A 26806-nucleotide genomic window follows, 5' to 3' on the forward strand; every position below is an offset into this window, starting at 1 on the left:
CAATTTCTTAAAAATCACACCAAGGACATTTTGTGAGTGTCAATAAAGCAACTATTTATTATGCTCATAATACTCTAAGACTATCTCTGCGGAGATTTGCCCGTTAATATGCTTGGATCAGAAATGTCGTGAATAACGTGTACTTTTGCGGCGATTCTTAACAGAGAAATACTATGCACAGTCAAAGCAGAGACATGAAACTTGAGGACTTTTCATCTGTGTAGGTATCGACATCTCAGATAAATTCTTGATAACGTTGCGAAACCGATCAGAGCAATCAATTTTTTATTTCTAAGTCATGAGATAAAACTTTAATCCATGATTTATAACTGACAGAATATCAATCCGACAAATTTCTGGATGTTCCAATCATCTGTCACGATGTTTTCGTCGCCCAACGAGGCAATGGCGCAGGATACACGTGTTTTCGTGAATGAAGATGAAGTGACGGTGAAAGACCCGATTTCTAACGATCGTCATTTTTTTGAATGACGAAAGTACATTCAAATTTCATTTTACCATCAATTTTATTCACAAGAACTCAAAAAACAGAAATACGCCTCAAGGAAATCAACGTTTTCCGACTCTGCGGGATCTCAAGAATGAACCCGTGGACTACTTATTCATTATTCAGCTACCCTTGTCAACGTATGAAACGTCTTCCGAAGGATGTCTTTTCGATTTTCCAGCTTCGCATTTAGTGAAATGAATCTAGTTGGCTGGAAGCAGTTGATGTCTTTTAAAATGATTGAAATCTTAGATTAGTTTTACAGAGCGGTGTTATGAAGTCTGTTTAAGCTGTCTTTGCAAGTAAGCTGGATTTTGGAGCAGTTACTCGGATGCTGAAATATTTAAGGGAAACGTTGGAAAGGGGACAATGGTTGAGATTGCACGACCTCAAGAAAACTGTCGAGTATGGAAAGGCGTGGGGGACCATTTTTCATGAGAAGATTTATGATTCAAGAAGTAAAGGCAATGCATCCATGCATGGGTGTTGCACGACAGCATTGGACTTGTGGGATAGCAGTCCCTTGGGTGCTCTGATCGGCAGCGACTTCACTTTATTTAAATGCACAGCTGCCAGCCATCACGCCACCAATCACATCAATGTTTTAATGAGAAAAAACATCTTTGACCACACTCTTACTCAGCAAATGGAGAACAGACACAATGTAATGGGTTGACCCTTGACCCTTTCACAGGCAATTCCAAACCAACGTTCTATTTTCGTTCAAGCATCCTAGCATTTCCTCGCTTTTGACTAACATCTGGATTGATCGTGCGCATAGAATCGAAATAAAGAGGTTCAACACAGCTATTGATTTCTGCATCGTGTGTTTGGTAGGAAGAATGTGTAAAACGAGCTGACACTTCAAGGAATCAATGTTTCTCTGCGAAATACCTCAAACCCAGACAGCACTTTTTTCAACAAAAAATGAATTGTAGATAATGTAACTTTGTAATTAGATCCTTCGCACGTCTGCTTCTACCCCTCCACCCCTGGGCCCCGTATATCTGTCTGTCTCTGTCTTTTTCTCTCTGTCTCTGTGCCAAGATACACAGGTACATACATACATACATGCATACATACATACATACATACATACATACATACATACATACATACATACATACATACATACATACATACATACATACATTCATACATACATACTTGGCAATCCTAGATATGTTTTGGATATATCTCTTCTGAGATATCAAACATAATAACAGTTAACGTCGTTATTCTCAAGTTTTCTTACTAAATTGGCACACACAATGGAACGTAGAGTTTCGATAGCGGAATCGCTGTGCACAGTTTTCAAACAAGGCTCTACAATTCATCGATGTCAGATTGGTTCAAACTGTATGGAATCGCAGGTTAAGTTCTTACGACAATGGAAGGAATTCAGATTTCAGAAGTTTTATCATACGGCTTGTGCATATTTTGTCAGAATATCAAAGTGCTAGGTCCCTTCATAGATGATTAAACAAAATAAGGTGTCGTCATCAATTGGTATGACTAGGAGACCTTTTAGCATAATGATTGTAAATGCAGATAACTATGTCAATACAAGTAACAGCTTATGACCAGTATTAACTGTTGAATTTGAAGTCGTGGCTTTCCGGAATCGAGAATGTAACAGAGCTTTACATACTTAATTCGAGGTTGAACATGACCGCCAAAATATGGGCCCCAAGAGAGCTTTGGCTCATTCCAGCTGGTCGTCTTTTTATGGTTAGAATGATTCTGTCGAGCAGTTTGTAGGGCTTAGGTTGCACTGGTTGTCACAGGGGTTGTGGACACGATACACGTGCAGGATGGATGTAGGCCTTATGGCATAAGTATGTACCATACATAGAACGAATGCTCAAAAAGTTTGCATTAAAAATTAAAATGATTCTAGTCAATTAACATTGCTGGATTGCATCAGTGTTGTCTACTCGACGCCATCTGTCTCGAGAAAATATGACTCAGTCTTATACGACAACATAGAAACATAATTAGATTTCAAAATGGCGTTATAATGACCCTTGCGATAGAATAAATGTAAAGTATCCATTGACGCACTACATTCTCTTAGATTTATGAAAAACACTCAATATTCCAGACAAATTAATATTGAAAATGAACTTTTCTTTACTTCTCACCTTCTCAAAGATTTGTTTCTACGTGTTGATCTACAATTGTTGGTTTTCTTGCATAAAGGATGTTTTAATTCTGTTTCTATTCATAAATCTTGCAGCAAGCTAGTCATATTGACATTGAGTGCTATTTATAACATGAACATCGGCTGCAGTAGTATAGACGAAAATAACATGCATCTGTTTACTACCCTGTCGGGCTGCAGCTTGCAACTATCAGCCAGTAAACGTGAACAAGGGAATTATTTTGCTATTCTCCTTAGCAGTAACTTCTGATTTACAGTAGCTGGTTAACAAGATTGGCGACCTTTTATCTACAGCATATCATTACGGGTGGTGATATTAAACAAAAGTATATATGCACAAAGCACACGAGAGACTATTCAAGTAAAGTTTTCAAGAACGTTACGGTAAAACAGGGACATTTTATTGATGTGTATTCAACCATTCAGACAGATTTAATCAGTCGGCAAACACAAATGTGATTTCCTTCTTTCCTTCTTCCGGGACTCAACTGTAAAGGACAGTCTAAATTTTACAACTTAGGTCGAAATGAAGCAGTGACTTTAAGTCGTTTTTGACTCTTCAGGGACACTTATACAACAAATCTCACAGTTATTCCCAAGTAAAAAGAAGAGTAGACTTATCCGAGAAACTTGATACTGTTTGACAGTATCGATTTTTTCAGAAACTTCACATCAGCTTTTGTAATGGGAAATTCTCAGCACCTCAAATATCAATTGTATTCAGGCATTCAACACGTTGCAGTTATACAGCCACTTCGCTTCGCAGTCCTGTACATTTTAAATGGTAAACAGAACCCTTTGTGAGATTACATGGATTGGGTAACGTTCACGCAAGAATTCAAAGGGTCATAATGTGAGCATGCGTTTTGCTCAATATAATAATTTGCATATTGCTGTGTTGATAGCCACAATGTTTCACTAAAATTTTGAAACTTTTCAGTAGGTGTTTCAATAATCGTTCAGTATGCAATAAATATACTTACCATTTCATTCGCATGTATCTACAAATAACTTCACTTTAAGTAGAAGTGCTGAGTAGACCGTGTCAGAGCAGTAGATCAGTAGAGGTGTACATTATGTTTCTCTGTTTTCTAACAGACGCTATCAAGACATCTGGCTTGTCCGATTTTTTTTTTCATCGAAATAAAAACTTGTCATAGAAACCACAAACACGTTCATTGTTCTTTTGCAAAGTAAATTAACAAAAACATGACATGCTCGATTGACTCTATCCTGCATACATACATACATACATACATACATACATACATACATACATACATACATACATACATACATACATACATACATACATACATACATATATTGAGCATATCATTATTGTATGCTAACTTGGTAATTTTTTTAAACTTCTGTTCAATGAACGACTGTGTAAGAAGCCGATGATTAAAATGTTATGAAGATTTGCGGACGAATATAAATTTTCTCAGATCCCATTGATCATGCAATCACGCGAATTGCTTGTAGAAGTGCATGATTTATTTGAAAACTACCATTGTACATGTAAACTATGTAAAAGTATGAACATATTTATTATGCCATTAACAAATATATTACAGCTGGAAAATAACTACATCATTGTAATTAATGTCTCACTTCAAACAAGACAGAAATTTTTTACCAGAAATTTAGGATAATGATACTTGATTTTCCCTCGGTTCTCTTGATCTGCTCTTTGTCTCAATTTGATTTATGAGGTAGGTCTTCTGATAAAGAAAACTCCTCTATACATGATCCAATAATGAAAGATATGAACGTCTTTGAGATTGCGTGATTAAAATTTACTTAATATTCAGAGTACTGTTATTACTAGCAGCCTCCAATTTTATTTTCATTAAATTTCATCTGCATTTACGGCTTCACCAATCGTATAGAGGTGTGCTGAGATCGTCAGGGACTGCTAAGTTTTTATATAGGGGTTGATCTCGTCTATGAGAAGTTACAAAGAAAACAGCAACGAAACCAACCAGGATGTGGACAACATTTAATACTAGCCACAATGTGTGAAGCTATTTAACTTCTAGATATGGCGTGATGATGACTTTTAGGGGTCATAAACCTTTTGATGCGAATTAGAATGTTTTCAGGAGAGGGACCTTAGCTATGTACTTTAGCACGAGACCAACCTTGGTGACTCCCTAGTTTAATGGAGATTTGCTTGAAACTCTGTCTGTATCTCCTCATCTCGCAATTAGTTTTTTAACCTTTGCAACTTTAACTTCATCAGTTAAACACATGAAAGGGACAGCGTTGTCTTCAGTAATTACTTCGAAAACTGTGTGTGAAATTTCGTCTTATTGGTACAAAGTGAAAGTGCACACCAAGTACTAGTGTCGTCATCAACAAATAGAGTTGAGTGATTGTGTATGTCATATTGACGCACTTGTTGGACATAAAGGGGGAGACGAAACCTCGGGCAATGTAATATAAACCAATGTAAAGCGCAATTATGCAAATGTCTTTTGAGAGAAGTATCTTATTGCTATTAATGATAAAGATAAGCATTGCTCTTAATGTTGCATTGTGAAAAATGAAGGAACACGGAGTGCATTCATTTGACTTACAACTGACATTCTTTAAAAAAACGTATATCCGTAACATTTAGTAAATAAGAGATCCCGTTGAATCGTGTCCACCTGTAGAAACAAACATTCGTGAGACAAAAACAGCTACATCCCTAAAATTATAATCCCAAACCGGAGAGTGAGGGACATCATGTTTGTTTGTGCAAGTTCAACAAAACACTACTTCATATGTACGGATATCCAATGAATGACATTTTCACTTAAGGGGACACCGCAGCATTTAAATTCTTCAGCAAAGAGTGATATGTGAATGTCAATACCCCATCAAACATATTGTGCTTTATTTGGGAGCAAGTAAACGGTAATGTGATTCAGAGGTACATACGTACGCTTAGTGGAAACAGGTGCCGTAATTGAAATGCATATGATTTCAGAAGTGTTCAAAATATTTCAGATGGCCCAATATTTATGCAAACCATATGATGTAGTTATTTGTAAAGAAGATTACTCAAACGTCACCGACTCAAGATGTAGGTAGCTGTTTAAGGAAACCCTATTTAAACTAGGAAATAAAGTCTTTGTAATTTCGTTCAAATCTGAACAGACTTCTTACCAAGTTTAAAAAACACATTAATTTCACCATGTCGAACATTTTGCCAATCATGATCCTGGAAAATAAAAATTATGTTTTAATTACTTACAGTGACAATTATAGAATAGGCCTACATGTTACGAAGAAAACTGCATGAATATTACAGCTTTCCCAAGCTAGCATATGCGTTTGGCATGTATCCTGAGCCAGTATTCTTGGCGCCTTCAGTATCACCATGAAATATATATTACTGTCATAAACCACAATTGAATAACGAAATTATGTCTGAATATCTTCCCAAAATTAGATCTTCTCACTTAAAGCGTGGACGTCGTCGTCGGTTGAAGTTGATATGATATACAAAAGTGTTGAACGGTAATCTACTGCCCTACGGTCGTGAATGTTTATGCAATGTGACTAAAAGTTTTACCGGAAATGTATGGTCAAAGGTCAAACGAGCTTTCTGCGCAAATGGGCCTTTTATGAACGTTTAAAATTGATCAAACGTTCACATTTTGCTTTTGATTTTGAACCCAACGTCTGCAGCAATCCATTGTCTGTGAACACGCTACCTCATCCTACCAATATAATATGTTTTTGATCTTAAATTGGCAACAGGCACAGGTCAGACGCAGTTGCTGCATGGGATGGATAAGGGATATAAGGGATATCAATGGAATAGATAATGAATGTGTGAGCGAGTGTTGGGATCGATTCTCTTATCAGACTCTTTTTTAGGAATCTGTTGTTGTATTACTCGAAAAGTTATTATTTTTCTGAAAGCTAAAAATATTGCAGTTTTGAACTTTGCAACTGTTTTGCAATCCGCATCTAGACTAAAGGGTCACAAATGACAACATCAAATATCATTGACAAAACCTTTTAAGTTTGAGATCCTTTGCAGTCATAGAATCTGTTGTGTGAAAGACATATCTATTTGGTGTTGTAGAGGCGACTTTACTTTCACGTCAACTTTATAAAATCTACTAGCAATAGGCTCCCGATAATATATCCATATACTGTGTCCTTTTAAGGTCCGAAATTAAAATGTGCACTGAATGATTTTGTATGCATTCTGTCTCTATATTTTCAATCCGCTGCAACATCTTCGGTTGAGGCATGGGCAGTCTTGTTCCTACTGTCTATGTTTTAGGTCTCTGGGGTCCTTGCCACTGTGTTATCATGCTTGCTCGATGGCGTGCATATGCACAGGTGGTTGCATCGCCTGCCCACACAGAAAATTTGCTTGATTGCTGATATTGTTGCAGTCAGTTATAGAAGTTCGTGTTGCCTGCATTCTACGTGGACATTACATGCATAATTAGAAGTTTACTCTTCAGTGCATATGTTAATGAATAGTAGGCTACCTGACCTTGTGAGCTATATGTGACAGATGCATCACTAACCATGATGCAAAGTCTTCGGGCGTTGTTAGCTTTGTATGTCATTGAATGTCTTTGTTTGATATATTCAATGCAGCAATATGTACATTGTAGTCACGATCAGGAATCTGTGAAAAGATTATGCTGATACTAGAGCTCAGACATGTGACTTACGATGCAATCAAAGTGTGTCACCAGAAGAATTGCAACCAGAAGGCAGCTTTAATTCATTGATGTTGGGATAATTTTTTAAATTACGACCACCATCAATACATCTATGTTACAACGTAGCATTGGATCGCTAGAAGAACTTTCTTGAATCTATTAAAATATTGTGTTATATATATAATATACGTACATCCATCCATCCATCAATCCATCCATCCATCCATCTTTCCATCCATCCATCCATCCATCCATCCATCATCCATCCATCCATCCATCCATCCATCCATCCATCCATCCATCCATCCATCCATCCATCCATCCATCCATCCATCCATCCATCCATCCATACATACACACACACATACATACATACATACATACATACATACATACATACATACATACATACATACATACATACATACATACATACATACATACATACATACATACATACATACATACATACATACATACATACATACATACATACATACATACATACATACATACATACATACATACATATCATTCGAAGTATACAAATACCTTTGAGGGATAGTTTGATGCTTTAAGCAGAGGGTTACTGCAATTACAAACTCATATGTTACCTAAGTGTCGTATTTTATTCTTGATTTATTCTTTTAATGAAATTTGCTGTATTCTCAAGAATACATTAACATTCCACATGTAGGGCAGGATGCGCTTACTATTTTCGGAACTCCTGACATCACGACTTGGTCTTTTGGCCAGAGGTCCATATATCTTTCTTTCATGAATTTGACTTTGTTTGTGTACGGGTTATTTACTGTCTATTCTGTGCTGTTGTGTGTATATGTTTACAAGTATTGTATCACGAGTTCTGACCTAGTGTTATCGAATTATGGATAGGTATGATTGCGATTATTCATCCTCTTCGAACAATTTGTTAAAGTACTGGTGGCATGAACTGAATAACTAAATAGAGCAAAACATCTTTGATAGTGATTTTGTTTGAAATGTCGCTTCTAATAATTTCACAAGCTTTTGCTCTGGGCGATCGTTACTCGATTTCTTTTAAAATTGTTGCCATGATGATTGAAGAAGAATACCTGTAACAGTAAGCTTTCTTATAACATAAACGAGATGTGTCTTGTCATACAATATTTGAATGGTATGCAATGTGTTCGATCCTAACACAAAGGTGTGGCTAATTGACATAGGTAATCAATATTTGTTCCGTCGCACACAGCAATCTTCATTACTACCCTTATGAATGTTCTTTTGTTGCCAGAGATATTCACCTCCGTAAATGAATAAGAATCCGTTTGATCGGCGCCTCGGCTAATAATAAGAAATAACACTATAACAATGCTAATCAATAAAGTTAAAACGAAGCAAAAGGTGTACTCAACATGTATACGGTATAGTATTCTCTGCAACTAATTCAAGATTCACCGCAAACAACATCGCCACCACCAACTTTCTGCCATCTGTGTTCCTTTTAATCCAGTTGCAGCACATTTGCTTTATGTAAGCAGAGCACGAATATTTGTAATTTTATTGTCACAACTGCCGTCTTATTAAAATATGCAAAGACAACAACAAGATATTTACGCAGATAGACATGATAATAAAAGACAGAGATATAAACATAGTGCCCCGGCGATCAGATTTAGTTGCGTGATGTTTCTTACCTGTGTACTTTCCAATATCCACGTGAATCTCGACTCTGTTCTCGGGACGGCGCTCGTAAGAACTCGAATTGATCCTCTCTTTGTTAAGCATCTGACTCCAAGATGGGGAACGACGGTTCACGTTATATATGGGTTGCTTTATCAAGTCCAAAAATATTGCACTATTTTTATTGCAAGTTGTACGTGCTCGATTTTCTCGTCCCAATTCCTATTTTTAGACCCTAACAACACTTTGGATTCACAAACTTGTTAGGTCACACGTGCTTACCTTATATCATCTTTGATGACGATTGGACATTAAAGGGGAACAATCGCCCCGGTGCATAATAAGCGAATCATATCCGGGGGCCTTTGCTATTATTTTTGCTGTTGCTTGTCGCCAAAATTTTTTCCAAAACATGCATGTTGTTGGTACAAACATTAATTTTGTTTATTAAACGTTCCGAGGATCACTAAGAAGAGCTTAAATGTATACTTGGAAACAAGGATAAACGATGTTAGTCACGACCTAGATACCATCAGTACAAGTCAAGTGCTATATCAACTCATCATTAGATCGCTATTACCGATCCCAAGACGCTAGATAGGGAGTACGATGATCCCTGCATGAAATGTTCCGAAGTCACGGATCGTTGCTTATGGGTCTAAAAAGTCACGAACCGTCCCTCTGAAGGCGCACCGGCTAACAGCGGGTAAAGAATTCACCTCAAAAAGGACAATCAAGTAAATTTTAGAAGTGTACGCGTGGAAAAGGAGGCAAGAAGACAAAAATATTTTTTTCAGACTAAAATTGTCTAGAAACAACAAATACGAATACAGCATAAAAAATCAAATGCTCACATACACACATAAATCAATCTATATATCCAGCCATGCAGCCATGAATGCATGCCTGCATGCATCCATCTATAGCATCTATCCATCCATCCGGGAGTCCGTCCGTCTCTCCGTCCTTCCATCCATCCATCCATCCGACCATCCATTAATCCATCCATTTACACATACTGACAGTGCCGGCAACTACTCAATTTAGACAGTGTGTCTAGTTTCCTTATTGCCACCGGTTGCCACTGTGTACCTACTCCACCTTGTAAGAATCGTGTATACCAAAGAAAACACAGCTGACAATCGCTTTTTATCCTATGTGATATAATCAAGAAGAAAACTCAAGAATTTTTCTATAAAGCACATCAAGGGATATTTGTATCACGAAAGACGTAATTTGCTAACCGGTTGCTCATTAAAGGATAATTTACCATAAGCAAAAGGTTAATTAGCTTATTATTCCCTGCATGAAAAGTCTTCATCGAAGAAAGTTTCTTGGACATGTAAATTCAGTATGTCGAACCTTTTTATCTTAATTCGTTCTACTGTGAGTTTAAAAGGCTTCATCAATGCTTATTAAAATGTCGTGACAAGATACGCTAACAGCCATCAAAGATGATGACGTGACGGGTAGAAATTAACATCATGAACAAATATGATCTATGGGCTATTTGCTTGTATTATGATTAATCATACAACATGCATGAGTCTCCAAGTGATATAAATCTAACATGTCAACTTGAACAGAAATTCAGATGGCAATTTTGATAAGAAATGGCGTGTGAGACTATGTGTACGGTACTATAGCAGAGCAAAGATGTCGATGTAGACATATGTCTCCATAGGGTAGAATCCACCAAAGCGACAAATATTGGAATTGTCAAAGTTCCATGATACGTTTTACATCTACCACTCATGTGAGTGGAATTGAAGCTCTTGATCACTATTCTGTCATCAGCCATTTTGAATTATAAGTACATTTAAGGTTATTTGTCGTCTTAGGTAACAAACATGGCGCGGTGAAAAATAGGGAGCATTGTTGAAAGTTCCCCTGAGAAAATTTTGAGCAAGCGCTCAAGTTTTTCACTTTCGGGGCACGCGTTACCTTACATTTCGGAATCCTGCATATATTTCGCTATCATAACTATTAAAAAAGAGGTCACCATTATCATTGTGTTTTGTAAAGAAAACATCCGCATCGCAATCTTCGTTGTAAACACGCTCCAATGTATGGGTACAAAACAATCTAACATACGTAAAGAGAGACTGCCCAGGAACAGGATATGACATTCTCCGTTGGCACTCGGGAAACTAATATCGCAGAAATTTGTGAATTCAACTTTCTGCAACAAAGGATATGTACCACTTGTACATAAAAGAACACCTGCGTTCCTTGCTAAGTTAACGAATGGAAAGGCGATATCAATTTTATCGTGAGCGAAGCCGTTTGCGTTTCGATTTGAACTGAGCTAAGCAATGTAAACAGAATCGTGATATTTGCTTTTTTTCAAAGAGCCCATCCTACCAAAAACGTTATGCTTTTGGAAATAAAAAAGCAAGATATAATCTTTGGAGATATCCCCGATTCCCAGTTCAAACGTTTGAACATTTGCAAAATATAATAAAAAGGAAAACTAACTTTTTGAGTGTTTACATAGCGAGACATGCATTGATAATAATTGTAGACGTCCATTAGAAATGCGTATCATTATTTAAAAATTACTCTGAGTGCTTTTGGAAAAACAAAACTTTACGATTTAACCCGAGATAGTATCAAATAACATAAGAAACAAAGAGTATTTCGCGATGGCATTCACAGCCATTCCAAGGGTATGTATTTCAGGACGTTATCTTCCCATATATCGTATAGGTCTATCAAGAACAAAATGGAAAAGGTTATGAGTATGCTGCGGTTGTGGGGACGGTTGCTGTACCTAAGATATATACCTTCATATTCAAAATACAAAAGCCCACGATTATGCATCTTATTGTTCTTAATATCAGTTACAACCACACCGCTAAAGCCAGGCTGAAGCGCTAGCAGTATGCCTGACATATAAAACTGTGTAGGTGTGCTGTGTATGAGCAGAATAGGTTATGAAAGTCAATAAGCGTCGTTTTAAAATATAAAAAAAGAAATAGATACCTCATGCGCATAATACACGTCCGAGAATGATTGTGAGTAATTGTAAAATATAACTACTTTCAGTTCTCATCAAACAAATCCAAAAGTATTAGCCTTACAGTTTTGGGTATAAGCATTCAGGAATGTCTTCTCATTCTAAACAAGGACCCGAAAATATTCGTTCGAGTCAGGTAATATCTTCAGAACTGTTTCGGTTTAGAATGACGCATGCATGTTTTCAAGGAGAACTTATAACAGGTCTTGTCTGGATTGAAGATTTAGAATGTGCCGCTTTGCATATCACATTGCACAGGCACACCTATAACTTAATATACGCCTGCCATATTGATAGAAAGTATCACTTTATTATATCATCAATATCGTGATTTTTCTTTCTTTGAAGGTTAACAAGTGACAAGTGACATGGTGAAAATTTGACTTCAACATTTCTTCGGATTTCTCTTAAAATGTTCACGATGAATTTGGTTTGTTTAGGAATGCCATGGGCCTATATTCTAAACCAGCATATTACTTTCACTAATATAGAATCTTAGGCAAGCTATAGTTATATGCACTTAAATGTATCTCGTGACAAACACCACAATGACAGATATAAAGTATGCTCTGGGGAAATGGCCTGAAATATTAATTTGTAACAAAAACATTGAAATTGCATAGAAGTGAGCGTGCAAAACAAAACGTGGCTTTTAATAATGTAAGAACTTCTTTGCTATTGTTGAAATAGACAATAATTCCTCATACGGATTAAATATTCCTAAAACTATGGTAATGGTACATGCTGTCGTCTCACTATACTTGAACAAATTGATGCCGGATTTGTAATGGAAATAAAAGTATACGTAGGCGCCATAACTATGTAATATTGTCTGAATTTTGCGTAACGGTGGCATAAAAAAGCCAAATACGGTCTCCTGAAGCGATTCGGTGGCTCCAGTGGAGAAAGCTTTTGCCTGAATTACATTCGTGAATCACAATTTGAGAACAGCGACAGGAATAAAGTTATTCTCATCTGTCAAACTTAATCTGTGAAGAAAGCGTCCGGCGTTAACGCAATATATTTCCTGTGATTCCCTGTCGACACTTAATCTATTGAATTTGTTATGGTATGAGGTTGGCAGGTTTTACGTTTTTCCCCTGTGAAAGGTAATATTTGTCACGTACAGAAGGATTATTCAAAGAGGCTTTCAGACAGCCCTTACAGGGTGTGATATCTGTATCAACTATTGTGGTTTAGGAAAAAAAGAAACCTTACGAAGGATTACAAGGTGCAGTATTTGAGAGAAGGATTACTTTGTAAATGAAGCTGTAGTGTTAATGCAACAAACCCCAAAGGGTGGTATCATTCGAACACACCAGTTCTCAACAACAACTTCACCTATGGAGACAAGTGTTTCCAGGGATATGCACAACATACCTTTAGATTTGTTAACAATGGGTAATCCTATTATCTGTATTGGAGGTAGTACGTATTACTCTCCAAGGGTAAGCCGATTAATACGTTAATTGGACCACAAGATAGGCAGGAAAGACTATACGAACGATTTTTTACAGCGTATTACAGATGTGACGTTAATGCCGGGAAAATTGCTGCTATGGTTACCACAGGTTCCGGTATCCTTTACAATTTCAAACCGAACGGCGGCGTTTAGCAAGCTTTGAGGTCGCAAAACTTATTTCAGTTTCATAGGTGGAAAGAATATCCTGGAACCCATAATGTATTACCAATATAGAAATTCAAATTTCTATAAGCCTTGGGCTGAAGTGGCATTGCGGCCCGCTTTTGCCTTACACAAGGTTACAGTCAACTGCTTATATTTTTTCTGTGGTAATTCTCATGACCCATGCGGCAACACTGTCTTTGGGAATGTAATGAACGACTTTCTGAATGTGCCAGGCTCAATGATCACAGTAATCAAATATGCGGTGTTAAATCCAATCATACATTTATGTCCGAAAATGAAATTTGCGAGTGAACATCGAGTCTTTGAGAGACGTTGATTTCCTTTCTGTAAACCCGACCCAATAAAATCCCAGAATCAAATATCATTATAATGCACTGCGTATTTTATCCCAATATCCAATCAAATGCCCCATTGGCGTTGCTACAATTGAACCAAATATGCACATGGAAACATAATTTTCCACTATGTATTACATAAGGCACGAATATGTAGTATAATACAATGGAAAGCACAATAAGAAATAGCCTAGGCTTGAGTTTTCGAATTAAATTCCAAGTGAACAATCACAATCTTTATTTGGAAGCACCATATGCAGTTCCGGATTCGGAGACATGATATACATGTAAGACTGTGATTTGGTGGGAATTTTGATTTTCAGAAAGACTTTTGTCAAGAAATTTTCAAGATGGTTAATGCACTCCTGTTCTGTCAAACAACTTTCGAAAGTGCATTAATTGTCTAGATTAAACGATCCTCTACAATGTACGTATATCATCGGCTGTATTTCGATTACATATTTTATGGTGAATGTCACTAAAATTTAACTCTGACTCGGAATTCTAAATGAAATAACGTGTGTTGTTTATGACGACAGAAATTAGTAATTCAACGGCGAGAAAGACACTACTTTATGGCTACTTTCAGTTGACTGCAGAATTGCTTTAATTATTTATAATTTTAACTCTTGCGTTTAATATTTTACATAATCTGTCCAATTGAATTGATGAGCGTGAAGTTAATAAACGTACTCGACGCTCATGAGGACATTTAGTACCAATGTACGCCTGCGCTGTGTATACCTCCTGATATTAAATCCCAATTTATATGTATCAACATTTCCTATCGGAGGTTATCAGCCATTGAACTCAAAGAAACGCAATGGGTAGATCGGGGTGATGACAATTCTTTGCGACAGGAAATTATAAACACGTGTCAGCTGCAAGTAATACATGCTTTTTCGTGACGTTGTTTGTGTAGGTTCTCATTTACGTTGTAAGTTGAATACAAGCTGAGGCCACGCTTTATCTTTAATACATCAGTATGCGTGGCATGTATCATACGACAAGTGGTCCATTCCTCTTAGACACAAGTATGTCATAAAGTTAATGAAGATAATCCACAGTTCTGTATACAAGGAGTAACATCTTGCCTTGGAATGTACAATCACTCGTACTATTACTGTTACACATACACTATATTTCATGATTCGTAAAATGTAATGTAGAAACACGTGCGTAAACATTTGGTGTGTTCTCTATGTTTTCAAGCATCACCAAGGAGAATTCACCATGTAACCAATTTAGGTGACAAATATGTTGGAGATCACCATGTATAAACAACGTTACACATGCATACACTGTATGTATGTATGTATGTATGTATGTATGTATGTATGTATGTATGTATGTATGTATGTATGTATGTATGTATGTATGTGTGTGTGTGTGTGTGTGTGTGTGTGTGTATGTATGTATGTATGTATGTATGTATGTATGTATGTATGTATGTATGTATGTATGTATGTATGTATGTATGTATGTATGTATGTATGTATGTATGTATGTATGTATGTATGTATGTATGTATGTATGTATGTATGTATGTATGTATGTATGTATGTATGTATGTATGTATGTGTGTTTGTGTGTGTGTGTGTGTATGTATGTATGTATATATGTATGTATGTATGTAGTGTATGTATGTATGTATGTATGTATGTATGTATGTATGTATGTATGTATGTATGTATGTATGTATGTATGTATGTATGTATGTATGTATGTATGTATGTATGTATCTATGTATCTATCTATCTATGTATATATGTATGTATGTATGTATGTATGTATGTATGTATGTATGTATGTATGTATGTATGTATATATGTATCTATCTATCTATCTATCTATCTGTCTAACTAAATATCAACGTATCCATGTGTATGTTTTTGCCATTTCCCGTAAACGATCGCCAACTCACGAGACATGAGATAAGGCACACGGTATACTTTTGCTTCTAAGGGACTGTTAAGAATTTACTTCAAGGGGCGGTCGGAGAATTTTCTATTTTCTATTTTCCCGGTAATTTTTTTCCATTGTTCCCTAAGTACATTATTGAGAAAATCTTTGATCCCCTCTCATATATCCTGGGTTATTTTCCACCGTCCCCAGTATATATGCATACTTACATACTAAGACACATACTGTCTGACAAGTTTATCACACTTTGCTGGAAAAATAAAGTGGTCATTTACTGAATGATGTAACAAAACATGTCAGAGTTACAATTAAGTGGCCATAAAAAGCATGTTTTGCAGGGACTGCAATTGGCACACTTTTGGGAAGGCCAGTAATGAACAAATCAGGTTGTAAATTTATGAAACAAACGAGGTGAGGCGGTTGCGTTTTGCAGTGATAACCAAAACCTCACCTTATCGCATATTATACGTTACAATGTTGTACCTTTCAAAAAGTCTAAACTGTTGTGCAGAGTTCAAAACTTAATGGGACGAACACAAGCAACACCACTTTACAGTATCGGCTGATTTATTTCGTTTAATTCTTGTTACAGGCTATGACCATTTTGAGACATTAAATTTGGGGAAAATCCGATCCTTTTTTTCCATTTTGTCAGCTCATATTGACGTTTTTCACATGCACAACGTGCAATTCAAGCCATCAATCTTCCAACTAATTTGATATTACATTTTAAATAGTTATATGACGCTTGTTCGTTGCTTACGTAGGCATAAGTTTACCGTGAAAGGGAAGTTATCAACTAGATTCAACTTTATATGTGCTTATTTTTTATGTTGTATTTTTGCTACGCATGCTGTTAGCTTATTTGATTGTTCTATAGAAAAATATTCTTTCTGTGACCTAGCCTGTACTCGTAAAGCAGCAATACCGCAAATACGTTTGATCTACTCTTTAAATCTATGCCATCTGTCCCGTAATTCACAGATCTTTATATCAAACGATACGACGTTGGGAAGCGTTTATTCTACTAGCTCGTATTGTAAATTTCGAAAACAAGGATACCGCCCTTCCAGATTTCGTTTAAACCATCTTGATGATGATATATATGCGCAAGTGGCTAGTGTTCTCTCAGTTGACAATTTGTTTTACGCTTACTTGTTCCATACAGTATATTGAACGTATCTGCTTTCGGAGTATTCAGTATAACGAAAAAAGAAAAGTTTATCTAGGCTATGGTCAAAAAGAGCTTTCAGCATCTCGAACAAAGACCAAAAAATACAAACCAAATTAATTTAGCATCAAAGATGATCTTTTATATGGATGAAGTGCAACGTCACTTAATAATGGATATTACGAATTTTAGAACATGTTAGTTGGACGTTGCAAGTTTATTGAAAATCAATATATTGAGTGAGACACGTTTTCCGTGATGAATACTAATAGTAGCTCATTACAATTTCAGTGGTATCCAGCAACAATTTGGTTTACTTCATTTGCTGTGTCATAATGAAATTCACAATACCACTGTAAGGTTAGACTTGCCCAACCTCCAAGTTCATCAATTAATCAAGTAATGATTACCAGTTGGATGATCGATTATTGTCATTATCGCATTCAAGAAAAGTACTGTAGCATGTTTATTTCCTTTTTTATGTTTATTTGCTTGCCTGTTTAATATATACTCGTCTGGTGTGGCACTGTAAAAATCAATTTCGCATAACGAACAACAGTTTGCCACATATTATGATTAAAAATATTTCAAAGGCCACGGGCACAGAGAAAATGATGTGCACAGATGTACTTCTTCCAAAGCGTTGGACATCCTATATATATACCTCCATGACCTCATTTCGATTTCGCTGTGATAGAATGTCGGCAGTAATATCCCTTTTTACGGGCAGACATTAGCATAACATCAATACGTTTTGCTGATCGTTATCACTTGATCAATTATCTGAGTGTCAGTCTGCGTTCAATACATGTTTTATGGTCCGGCACATGCAGGTACAGTTTCTTTGAATATTAACTAGCTCGTTTATGTCGCTTTCATTCTATGTAGAAAACACAGCTGGGCTATGGGGCGGGGGAGTAGTCCCTTCTTTGCTAGAGTCTTATTTGTTCGCCAATTAATGACATAGAGGGGAAATAGAGTTTTGTTTAAAGATGGACAGGATATCAGAAGTTTGTAAGGCTAAAACATGATACAAGGATTACGAAATAAACGAGACAAACAATGTATTTTAGTGGTACAGACTCATTAGGCAGCGACTGCAGCTGCACGTAAACGTGAACACTCGTTAATAATTAATCATGATCGAGTGTGTTAGTAATCATACAAGCCAAGAGAAACCTAGAAACATAGATCTGTTCCCTCTAATAGCACGAAAATAGAAAATTCATCATTGACTTGTGACTAAAGTCTCTGTACGTTCTCCTTTTATTAATTTATAAATTACTAGAAGAAATTGATAAAAAGGTATTTTCTCGCTGTATAAGTAATCTCTACAAAAACCTAGTATTCAATATCCAATTATCTCAGAAGCTGCGCTTCTTTGTCCGTTGCATTATCTTATAAGCGAACAGTCACGACAGATAAGCTTAGTGTAGCGTTTACAATTACATGTACCCAAAAATGACAATATAAAGTGATGTTCAATGTTGATCCGTGGGGAGAGTAACTATAATAAAAAACTGAAATAAAATCACCAGAAAATGATAATGTACATAGTAGTAAACCGGGCGTTTCCGATCGCAGAATGGTCACGTTGTATTCATGTCAAAAGATATCTGTAGAAAATAGTGGACCTATCTCCGATCAACTATACAGTATGGCCTGCACATGCATGCACACTTACACCAGGGATACATAATTGCACCTTTGATTTACATCGTAAGAATTGTCTATTTTCCACAAACCAAGCTAATGCTCATTTATTCACCCTAAGAGAGTATAACCGCCGAGATATTTCCATAAGTACTCAGAAAACACAATTATGATGGTGACTTTATCCAAATAAGTCGTATATTCATCATATCATATTATTCCGACGCTGTCATGCAAATACATTAACAAGCGTATTATGAGGAAAGGGCGCACTAAGACAACTGACGCTATTGAATCCGGAAAGAAAATTTAAAATTTCTGTAAGCTATTAATTTGGGCTATTTTCTCCCTTTTCTTGCTTTACTCCTACAATCATGATGCAATGCCTAGAGTTCAACTTTTCGGTGACACGGAGTGTATGATAATGAAGATGTACAAACCATGTAGCAATGCATAATATATTAACCTGGTTAATGTAATGCTTCGTGTAAATTGAACAGCAAAATTTTGTTGAACATGTCTAGCCCTAACTTTAATTCCGTTATCAACACTGTTCGATGTTGTTGCTTTACAACCGAATGAAATCACTACTGGACCTCAATCATCAACAGCAAAATTGTACATTGCTCAAAACACAATTTAATTGGTAGGCTCATAACTTGAGTTGCTTGACATGTTTGGGAATAGTCTTGACAGAACAAAACTGAATATGGATTGAAATTCTTTGTGATGTAACCGACATAGTATACCCTTCAACACTAAACACTAATATAGCATCAACATGATAACTGAAATTATGTTTTTCTTATTAATTATAATTTTCCTCTATACTTTACACGTTTGAGGAAATGCTTAGCAGGCTTATTAAATGGCTATGTGACCTACATTCGTTCCTTGCCATCCATCAGTCTACAACGTAATCCTGCCTAACCAAAACATCGTAGAAAAAACCTTTGGTTTGATACATTGCTTTATAATCGCAACGACGATTAATATATCAGGAAGGTAACCATTAATCGTCCAGTATGACAAAGAAATGAGCCGTTACGCGGGCGGGAGTTTCTGCAGCGATGTAGAAAACAAAGGAACGCATGAGTGATGTCATTGACTGGCACGTGATAAGAACAACAACTGCGGGTTACATGGGTCAAAGAAACATTACTGGTGATAAACAAAATTAAAGTAATTAATTATAAAATCCAATCTTATGTAATTTAATATCTAGGTTGGGTGTTTGAGAAAAAACGTTGCATTATCGAGCCTAGGACTAGGTATATATAGATCTACTGTAACATTTGGGCAGCACTGTCACGCCCTCGCCAGCTGATATCACGTTAGCAAATATATGCATTGCTTTATGTTGTCTTTGTGTGCATTCTGAACACGTGCGTGTGTATGAGCGTGTATATGTAGAGGAGGCTTTGTCAAAATTGGAAAAATATTGATCGCTCATTGAACCCTCTGTCTTCGAGAGTAAAGGTTTTCCACGCAAATGACGTATGTAAGAAAGCAACGCGAGTTTAAAGTTAGAATCCGATTGCAAAAAATCTCTTTTCAAAAATCACTTTTTATCCGTAGATAGTGATAGGGTTTTAGCGACTTGAACATGCATGTATTATGTAATTATTGATAAGGTGATACTTACACTCAATTATGTATAATTATTTATGTTGTGTTCGATTTGACCGTTGTTGACAGTCATCAATTTAAATATACAACATTAACTCGATGAAACAGAAAGGTCATATCGTTTGAGTTCTTATGGGACCTTTTTACTTTCATTTACTATTTGGATTCTCACTCAATTTTAATGAATGGCATATCATCCATCTCACTGGGGTCAAAAGATCTCACTCGATATGTTTTCCCTTTGATAGATCATACTTTACGCTAATGTCATATTGTCTTGCAATCTTAGAGAGTACTGCTTTGAATGTCAATTACGTATAGCATTATAGTCTTATATAGATATATTGTGTTATATGAAACAGTACCGCATAGAATATAGCATTGTACAGTAGATAATGTGAAGTAAGAGTGGGTAAAGAGTGGGATAGATTACAAGAATAATTTATGTAATTTTTGTTTTCTATATATTAATTCCTAACGAATTCTTACAATGTCTCTGCGCCAATTATTTATTATTGTATATACTTGACCTTCCAGAAACAAACAATTATCGAATGTTATCCTTGTCTACTTGTTTTGTGAAAAGCTCTCTATTGAACACACTTAGGGTTGCTGCACCTATATACAGTTATCGCTTGTATGACGATGAGCCCTTATCTTACTATCAACTTGAAAGCATGTGCAAATTTATAATGTCCTGGGGAGTCTAAATGCGTATAAAAAGCGCTTTGTTGGGTTTTTTGCAGCTTTCGTGGCTGTCAAGGCTGGACTGAACAGCGCTCATATGTTTTAGGTAATTTTTACATCGCTGTTGTGAGGCTATTAATTGCAACTTTTTTATCATATATACCCAGGTGTCTACTAAAAGTGCTGGTTGTGGAGCTAAGAGTGCGACTACCCCTTCTCGCGCAAGCCACTTCCATCATCCTTCACGCATATTTCACGGTAAAGAATTAGCGAGGACGGGCATGGTAGTGTCGTGCTTGATCGGGAGAATGGTTCCATTCTGTCGGACTTGAAGGTACCACAACTGCGCTGGGGACAGGGAACGTGTACTTGTGTTGATGGTATGGTATTCGCCAGGATCTCGGATGGTTGGTTGATAAGTCAGCGGCCCTCGAACCTGAGGACTCCCGGAGAATATCACCCGACGCTCGTTACGTTAATCGTGTGACAGCCGACTTTCAAATTACATGAATGCCTTCTCGAAAAGGTTGACACATAACTCAGCATACAACTAGTACAGCACCGTTGATATTAATCGAATTACAAACGAATCTACTACCATAGAGATTTTCGTAGGCTTCGAAGGCAATCACGCCATGTTCGGTGCACGTTTTCAGCTTTGTATGTGGATATTACTGACGCTTGTTCTGGGGTAAGTACTGCGAACAATTTTTGCTAGCCACCGGCATATTTTCTTGTTCCACTAAATAAGGCTGTTCAGCGTATACGACATACAGATAAGTTTGATGGCTATACACGTCATGGGGGTATCTTCTGTCTAAACATGTATCAAGGCTTCCCTTTATGCCGGCATAGTTCTACTTGATTGTCAATCTGCACTTCTTGTTTATGAATAAATTCAACCTGATGTAATAAACCTGTACATAACGCCTGTTCAGGTATATCCATTAAGACACACATGCTAGCAATACACACCGATTTCTAGTATGCCATATTATTGCTATCTTTATATTTTATCCCCCGACGTCTGCTTGAGAAATATAAATGTTCCATATTTAGATTTATCTTTTCAAAATTACATCAAAAGGATAAAAGTCTTATATACCACTATTAATCATAGAAATGTACATACAGTTAGCCGTGCTGCTACCCTAGCCCTTGACTTCCTAGCAAACATGAAAATACGCCTGTTAAGTATGCGCGTAAATTGAACTGACGCATATCGTGTTTCTCGGGTACACAATGTCCACATTTCAATAGGCTGTTAATCGATCTTGATTGACCGCGAAAGGCTTGAAGAAAGCATGTCAGACTTCAACCACGAGTAAATTTTGCATATAAAAGTATCATTGAAAGAGTTCACTACGTAGATAGGCTGGGTTGCAAAATTAGGAAAGCTTATGTTCTACCGAATTTATGCGGGTGACAACCTAATATGATTCAGGTCAGTGGTAATAATTTCATAGCTATAGAAAATTGTTCACACGACTATCAAAGACCTACTTCAATCTACGCTGAACTATTTAACAACACTTCTAATTATATACGCTATTCAGGTGTGCTTGTTTGATACGTATCTTCCATGGTTTAATTACAAGAATTATGGTTGTAATTATACCCAAGGATACTTGAGGATTAAGGGGTGAATAACGCAAGTGTGCCCAAGACTTTAACCCTTTGAGCGCTGTAATTTTCTTCCGCCAAAATTTAAGTGCAGAATTTTACCAATTTTTATGAATTTTTCTGTAATTCTTTTTTTATAATTTTGGACCAAATGGACATCACATTTTATTTGCTACAATTTCTTCTCAAAATTTTGGCTAAAATCTGGAAAATTTGACTCGGGTTTATTTTCTATAGAGGACAAAAATAGACTTTGGCGCTCAAAGGGTAAACTTGAAAAATAGGTAATGGGTAATCTTTGGCAGTTATCGATGAACTGGATAGTTGTTTGGACATTACCGAGAGAAAATATCTTCTATCTGGTAATCAGCATGCCTAGCGACACCTGTTGTAATGTTCAAGATAAGTAATGGGCATCAATTAATTATGAACAGCGTACGAATGTGACTAATAAAATGCCCGAAGACGAAGCAATTCAGGTTGTGTTAAACAGTTAGTGTCGAATGTCGCTCGCACTGTAGCTTTACAAGGTTGTTTTTTGCAATGCACAGAAGCTTGTAATCCTGTTTCACGATGGTATGTTACTCACACGGATAAAAATCCAATCACCATATCAACATGTTCCTTTGAAGAACAGTCAATACAATCAACTGGCACCCACATAACTAATATGTACTTTCCTGCTTTCATTCTTAATGAGCTATTTGTCGATAAAGTTCAACAAAACACTAAAGCCAATCCAAAATTATGCCGTTTTCTGCGAGAGATATGCCTGTATAACACTTTTGCTCCTACTTAAACGTATAAACTATGTGACAGAAACCTAAATAAAATGAGCATATGTTTCAATAAGATGTCTTTCCGCCATATTTTTCTATAATTGTAAGAAAATTCACAGAACGACTTAAAATGGTCATATTTGCTGAAGCGGTTACCTGCGATGTATCTTTTAAAGGGCCGACGTTTGTAGCAATTTATCATTAGAGTTCGTAACCATTCGTCTTTCTCTTCTCCATAAACTTCAAAATGAACCTTGACAAGTGGTAGGCCAAAGGAATAGTGAGATAGTTTCAAATACGAAAGCCAAAGGAGCAAAGTTTGTAACAAGTCATTATTCTTGTTCGGTGAAAATAGATTTTATTTGTTATTCTTCCTTCAGAACATTGAAATATGATAAAACTATCCCATCCCCAAAATTTTTTTATTGTGTTCAGAATGCTTTATTACAAGCCTCGTATATCGAACGTCGCGCGCTCCATAGGATTCAATGGTAACTCGTCGATGGCGTCACGAGCCGCATAGTCATCACTGGACTGAAAGTGAACCGGAACTATTTTCAACTTGAAAACTTTTGGATGTAAAAGTCTTGAAATTTCATGTTTTGCACAGAAAATCCGGTTTTTGGAAAATTTCGCATAAAAATATTGATAAACCGCATAACAGTAGTTTAAACATATCAATGCGCCATTCGATGATAAAAATCGTTCTATTTTTAACCGTTTTTCGTCTAAAATGAAAATAAAGCATTTGACTATAATTTGCCAATAAACGTAAATATTTTTGGTGCAAACTGAGAAAGAGAGGCATGTAATAAAAACATTATAGCCCAAACAAGGGACTGTGTACCCTCGGGGCAGGAGACCATTTGCCCTCCTTACGTCGGGCAAATGGTCACCTACCCTCGGGCACATAGTCCCATGTTTGGGCTATAATATATAGTATATGTTGGTAAATGAATCCTCTTTTATATTGGAATTTAGTCGTCGACAGTAAAGATTGCTTCCGCAGCGGTTGTTGTTACAGATTGAACATTGACAATGCTGATGCCTAAGAATAGACTAGGCTTTATTTGTATAGACTAACGAAAAATGTTTGAAAATACATCGAAACTTACACAGATGAGTTTTCATGTTCCCTCCGAAGAACTCTAGCCAGTATCAGTCTTCTTAGCTCGAACTCGATACTAGCACCATACTAACTGGCACCAATAATGCTGGCATTGTATTCGGAAGTCGTCATCGACATATACGTCACATCAAAAAAATCCTTGTTAAGATACGGTAGTTCGCGCCTCGAAAATGAAATATTTTGCTCAAATTTTCTTCAAGCAAACTTGCAAATATTTTCTTTCCGTATCAACAATAAAAATCGTTTGTCACAGCGCAAAGATTGGCGGTAGAGAAACAAATTACTCAATATTGACCGATATTCGAAATTCCAGATGGCCGACCTCTCTGAGTTATCTTCATGGTTGAAAATAACATTCCCCGTTTTCACAAAACTAAGCGGAAACTTTTGTTACCCCATAAGCTTCAACGCGAGCCCCTACAAGTGGTGGTCCTTTCCAAAAACTTCAAATTTGAGAGCCCTGAAATCCGTCCCTTTGGTGCGGATTCTCCTTTAAGTTGTTTCAGGTGTTGAATGTGGATGCAACAGAGGGGGCTCTACTTCATTTTAAATATTGCATAGAGAATATGGTTGCAACAGAGCAGGGATTTACTTCTCTTTGAATATTTCATAATTCTTAATAATAGATTTTATTAAAATAATGCAATTGAAGACTCTTAAATCCCTAGGTTGTTACCTGTAGTGCAGTATCTGCAAACTAAGGGTTTTATCGATAAATGAAGATTTCTTTTGAACATGGATTTTTGTACGGAAAGAAGCTATGGAGTAATGGAGTTTTGAAATGTCGTACATTGTCTTAGTTTTAATGGTGGAACTAGAGATATCCCCTAAGTATCTATACTTATTGTTTTGATCGTTGCTTTTGCCCTAAGCACTCCTCAGACTCACCTAATGGTTATTAATTTGTTATCCTTTCGTTGAAATGTTTATATGCCTACACACATGTTTAGACATACCGAAAGAACGCATCTTTTCCCACAGATAAATGAGAATTGTGTTGAGATCACGACTTTGAAATTAGAAACGTTCAGAAGAGTTGACGTGCTCGAAATAGATTTTACATTCATTTTGCCGAGCAGTTTTGACGTTGTGAAGATTTGAAATTACATTGAATTTAATTGAATTTACATTGAATTTAAAAAAGCTTAACCTTTAAACTGAATAGTGATGAAACAGTATGAACAAAGATATACATATATGATATCTGAATTATCAAGTGCCCGCCAAGCCCAGTAGAGGTAGCTTCAGTACAGGTCTATTTGAATACATTTCTTTTCGATATTTGATAGAGGTCACAACCAAATAAAGCATAGCATTGCGTTGCTGAAGCACGAAATGCAATAAACATACCGTTAACCAATAATTGCGCTACTCTAGCGTGTGCATTTCCGTCCTCTTCAGGGTGGTATTGTATACTGCTTTCCACGCGAACAGTAACCATGCGTAGTTTGAATGTAGCAAAATAATCGAATCATACACTCTAGCCCGTACAAAAGCAACTTAAGCAAAACCGTCAAGCCTGGAGGACACTCGTTCAATCGACTAATCAATTTTGCCCGTGGGTAAAAAATAGAAAGACGTTGAAAGTAATTTGCTTGTACCATAATAATCCCGTTTCTGGTATCCAAACAACCCACACGCTAACAGCAAGCCAGAACACTGAACAGCGTCCGGGAAATTGTGGTTTAATCGATTCAAATGACGAAACAAATCGCACCCTGTCATTATGACTGCACGCTTGGTCAAATATATTCTCAGTCTACATATTCTGAGTCTAAAGTTGGTTATACGAGTGTGCATGTTTTCAGCATTTTTTCTATATCCTTGGCGACGATATCTTAATTGGTGCAAAAATGGTAATTTTCTAGTACTTTCATAAATGCTCATCAATAACTCTCGTAATATCCCATTAGGAGCTTACAAGCTTACACAGATTGTTTCTCTCGTTTACGTCAATTTCGATGTAACAGTGCATTTTTAAAAAAATTGAAATGCTACTCGCCAGCGTACTAATTCTCACTTTTTAGCAGCCCTGTAACAGAGATAGATAGATCGAGAGATGGATAGATAGATAGATAGATAGATAGATAGATAGATAGATAGATAGATAGATTCATACATACATACATACATACATACATACATACATACATACATACATACATACATACATACATACATACATACA

At 36.5% G+C, this 26806-nt stretch overlaps 1 protein-coding gene across 3 annotated transcripts in view; it reads left to right on the plus strand.

Moving 5' to 3' along the window:
• The window catches only part of LOC139115858 (glycine receptor subunit alpha-2-like), a 145843-nt gene that overhangs the window by 61386 nt on the left and 57651 nt on the right, over positions 1-26806 (plus strand). For all 3 annotated transcript variants that reach the window (XM_070678261.1, XM_070678260.1, XM_070678259.1), the window contains exon 2: positions 21255-21778. In XM_070678261.1, the coding sequence (XP_070534362.1) occupies positions 21723-21778 (56 nt within the window). In that variant the 5' untranslated portion in view covers positions 21255-21722. The remainder of the gene's footprint in view (positions 1-21254; positions 21779-26806) is intronic.

Source organism: Ptychodera flava, chromosome 17, assembly GCF_041260155.1.
Source record: "Ptychodera flava strain L36383 chromosome 17, AS_Pfla_20210202, whole genome shotgun sequence".
NCBI classification, from domain to species: domain Eukaryota; kingdom Metazoa; phylum Hemichordata; class Enteropneusta; family Ptychoderidae; genus Ptychodera; species Ptychodera flava.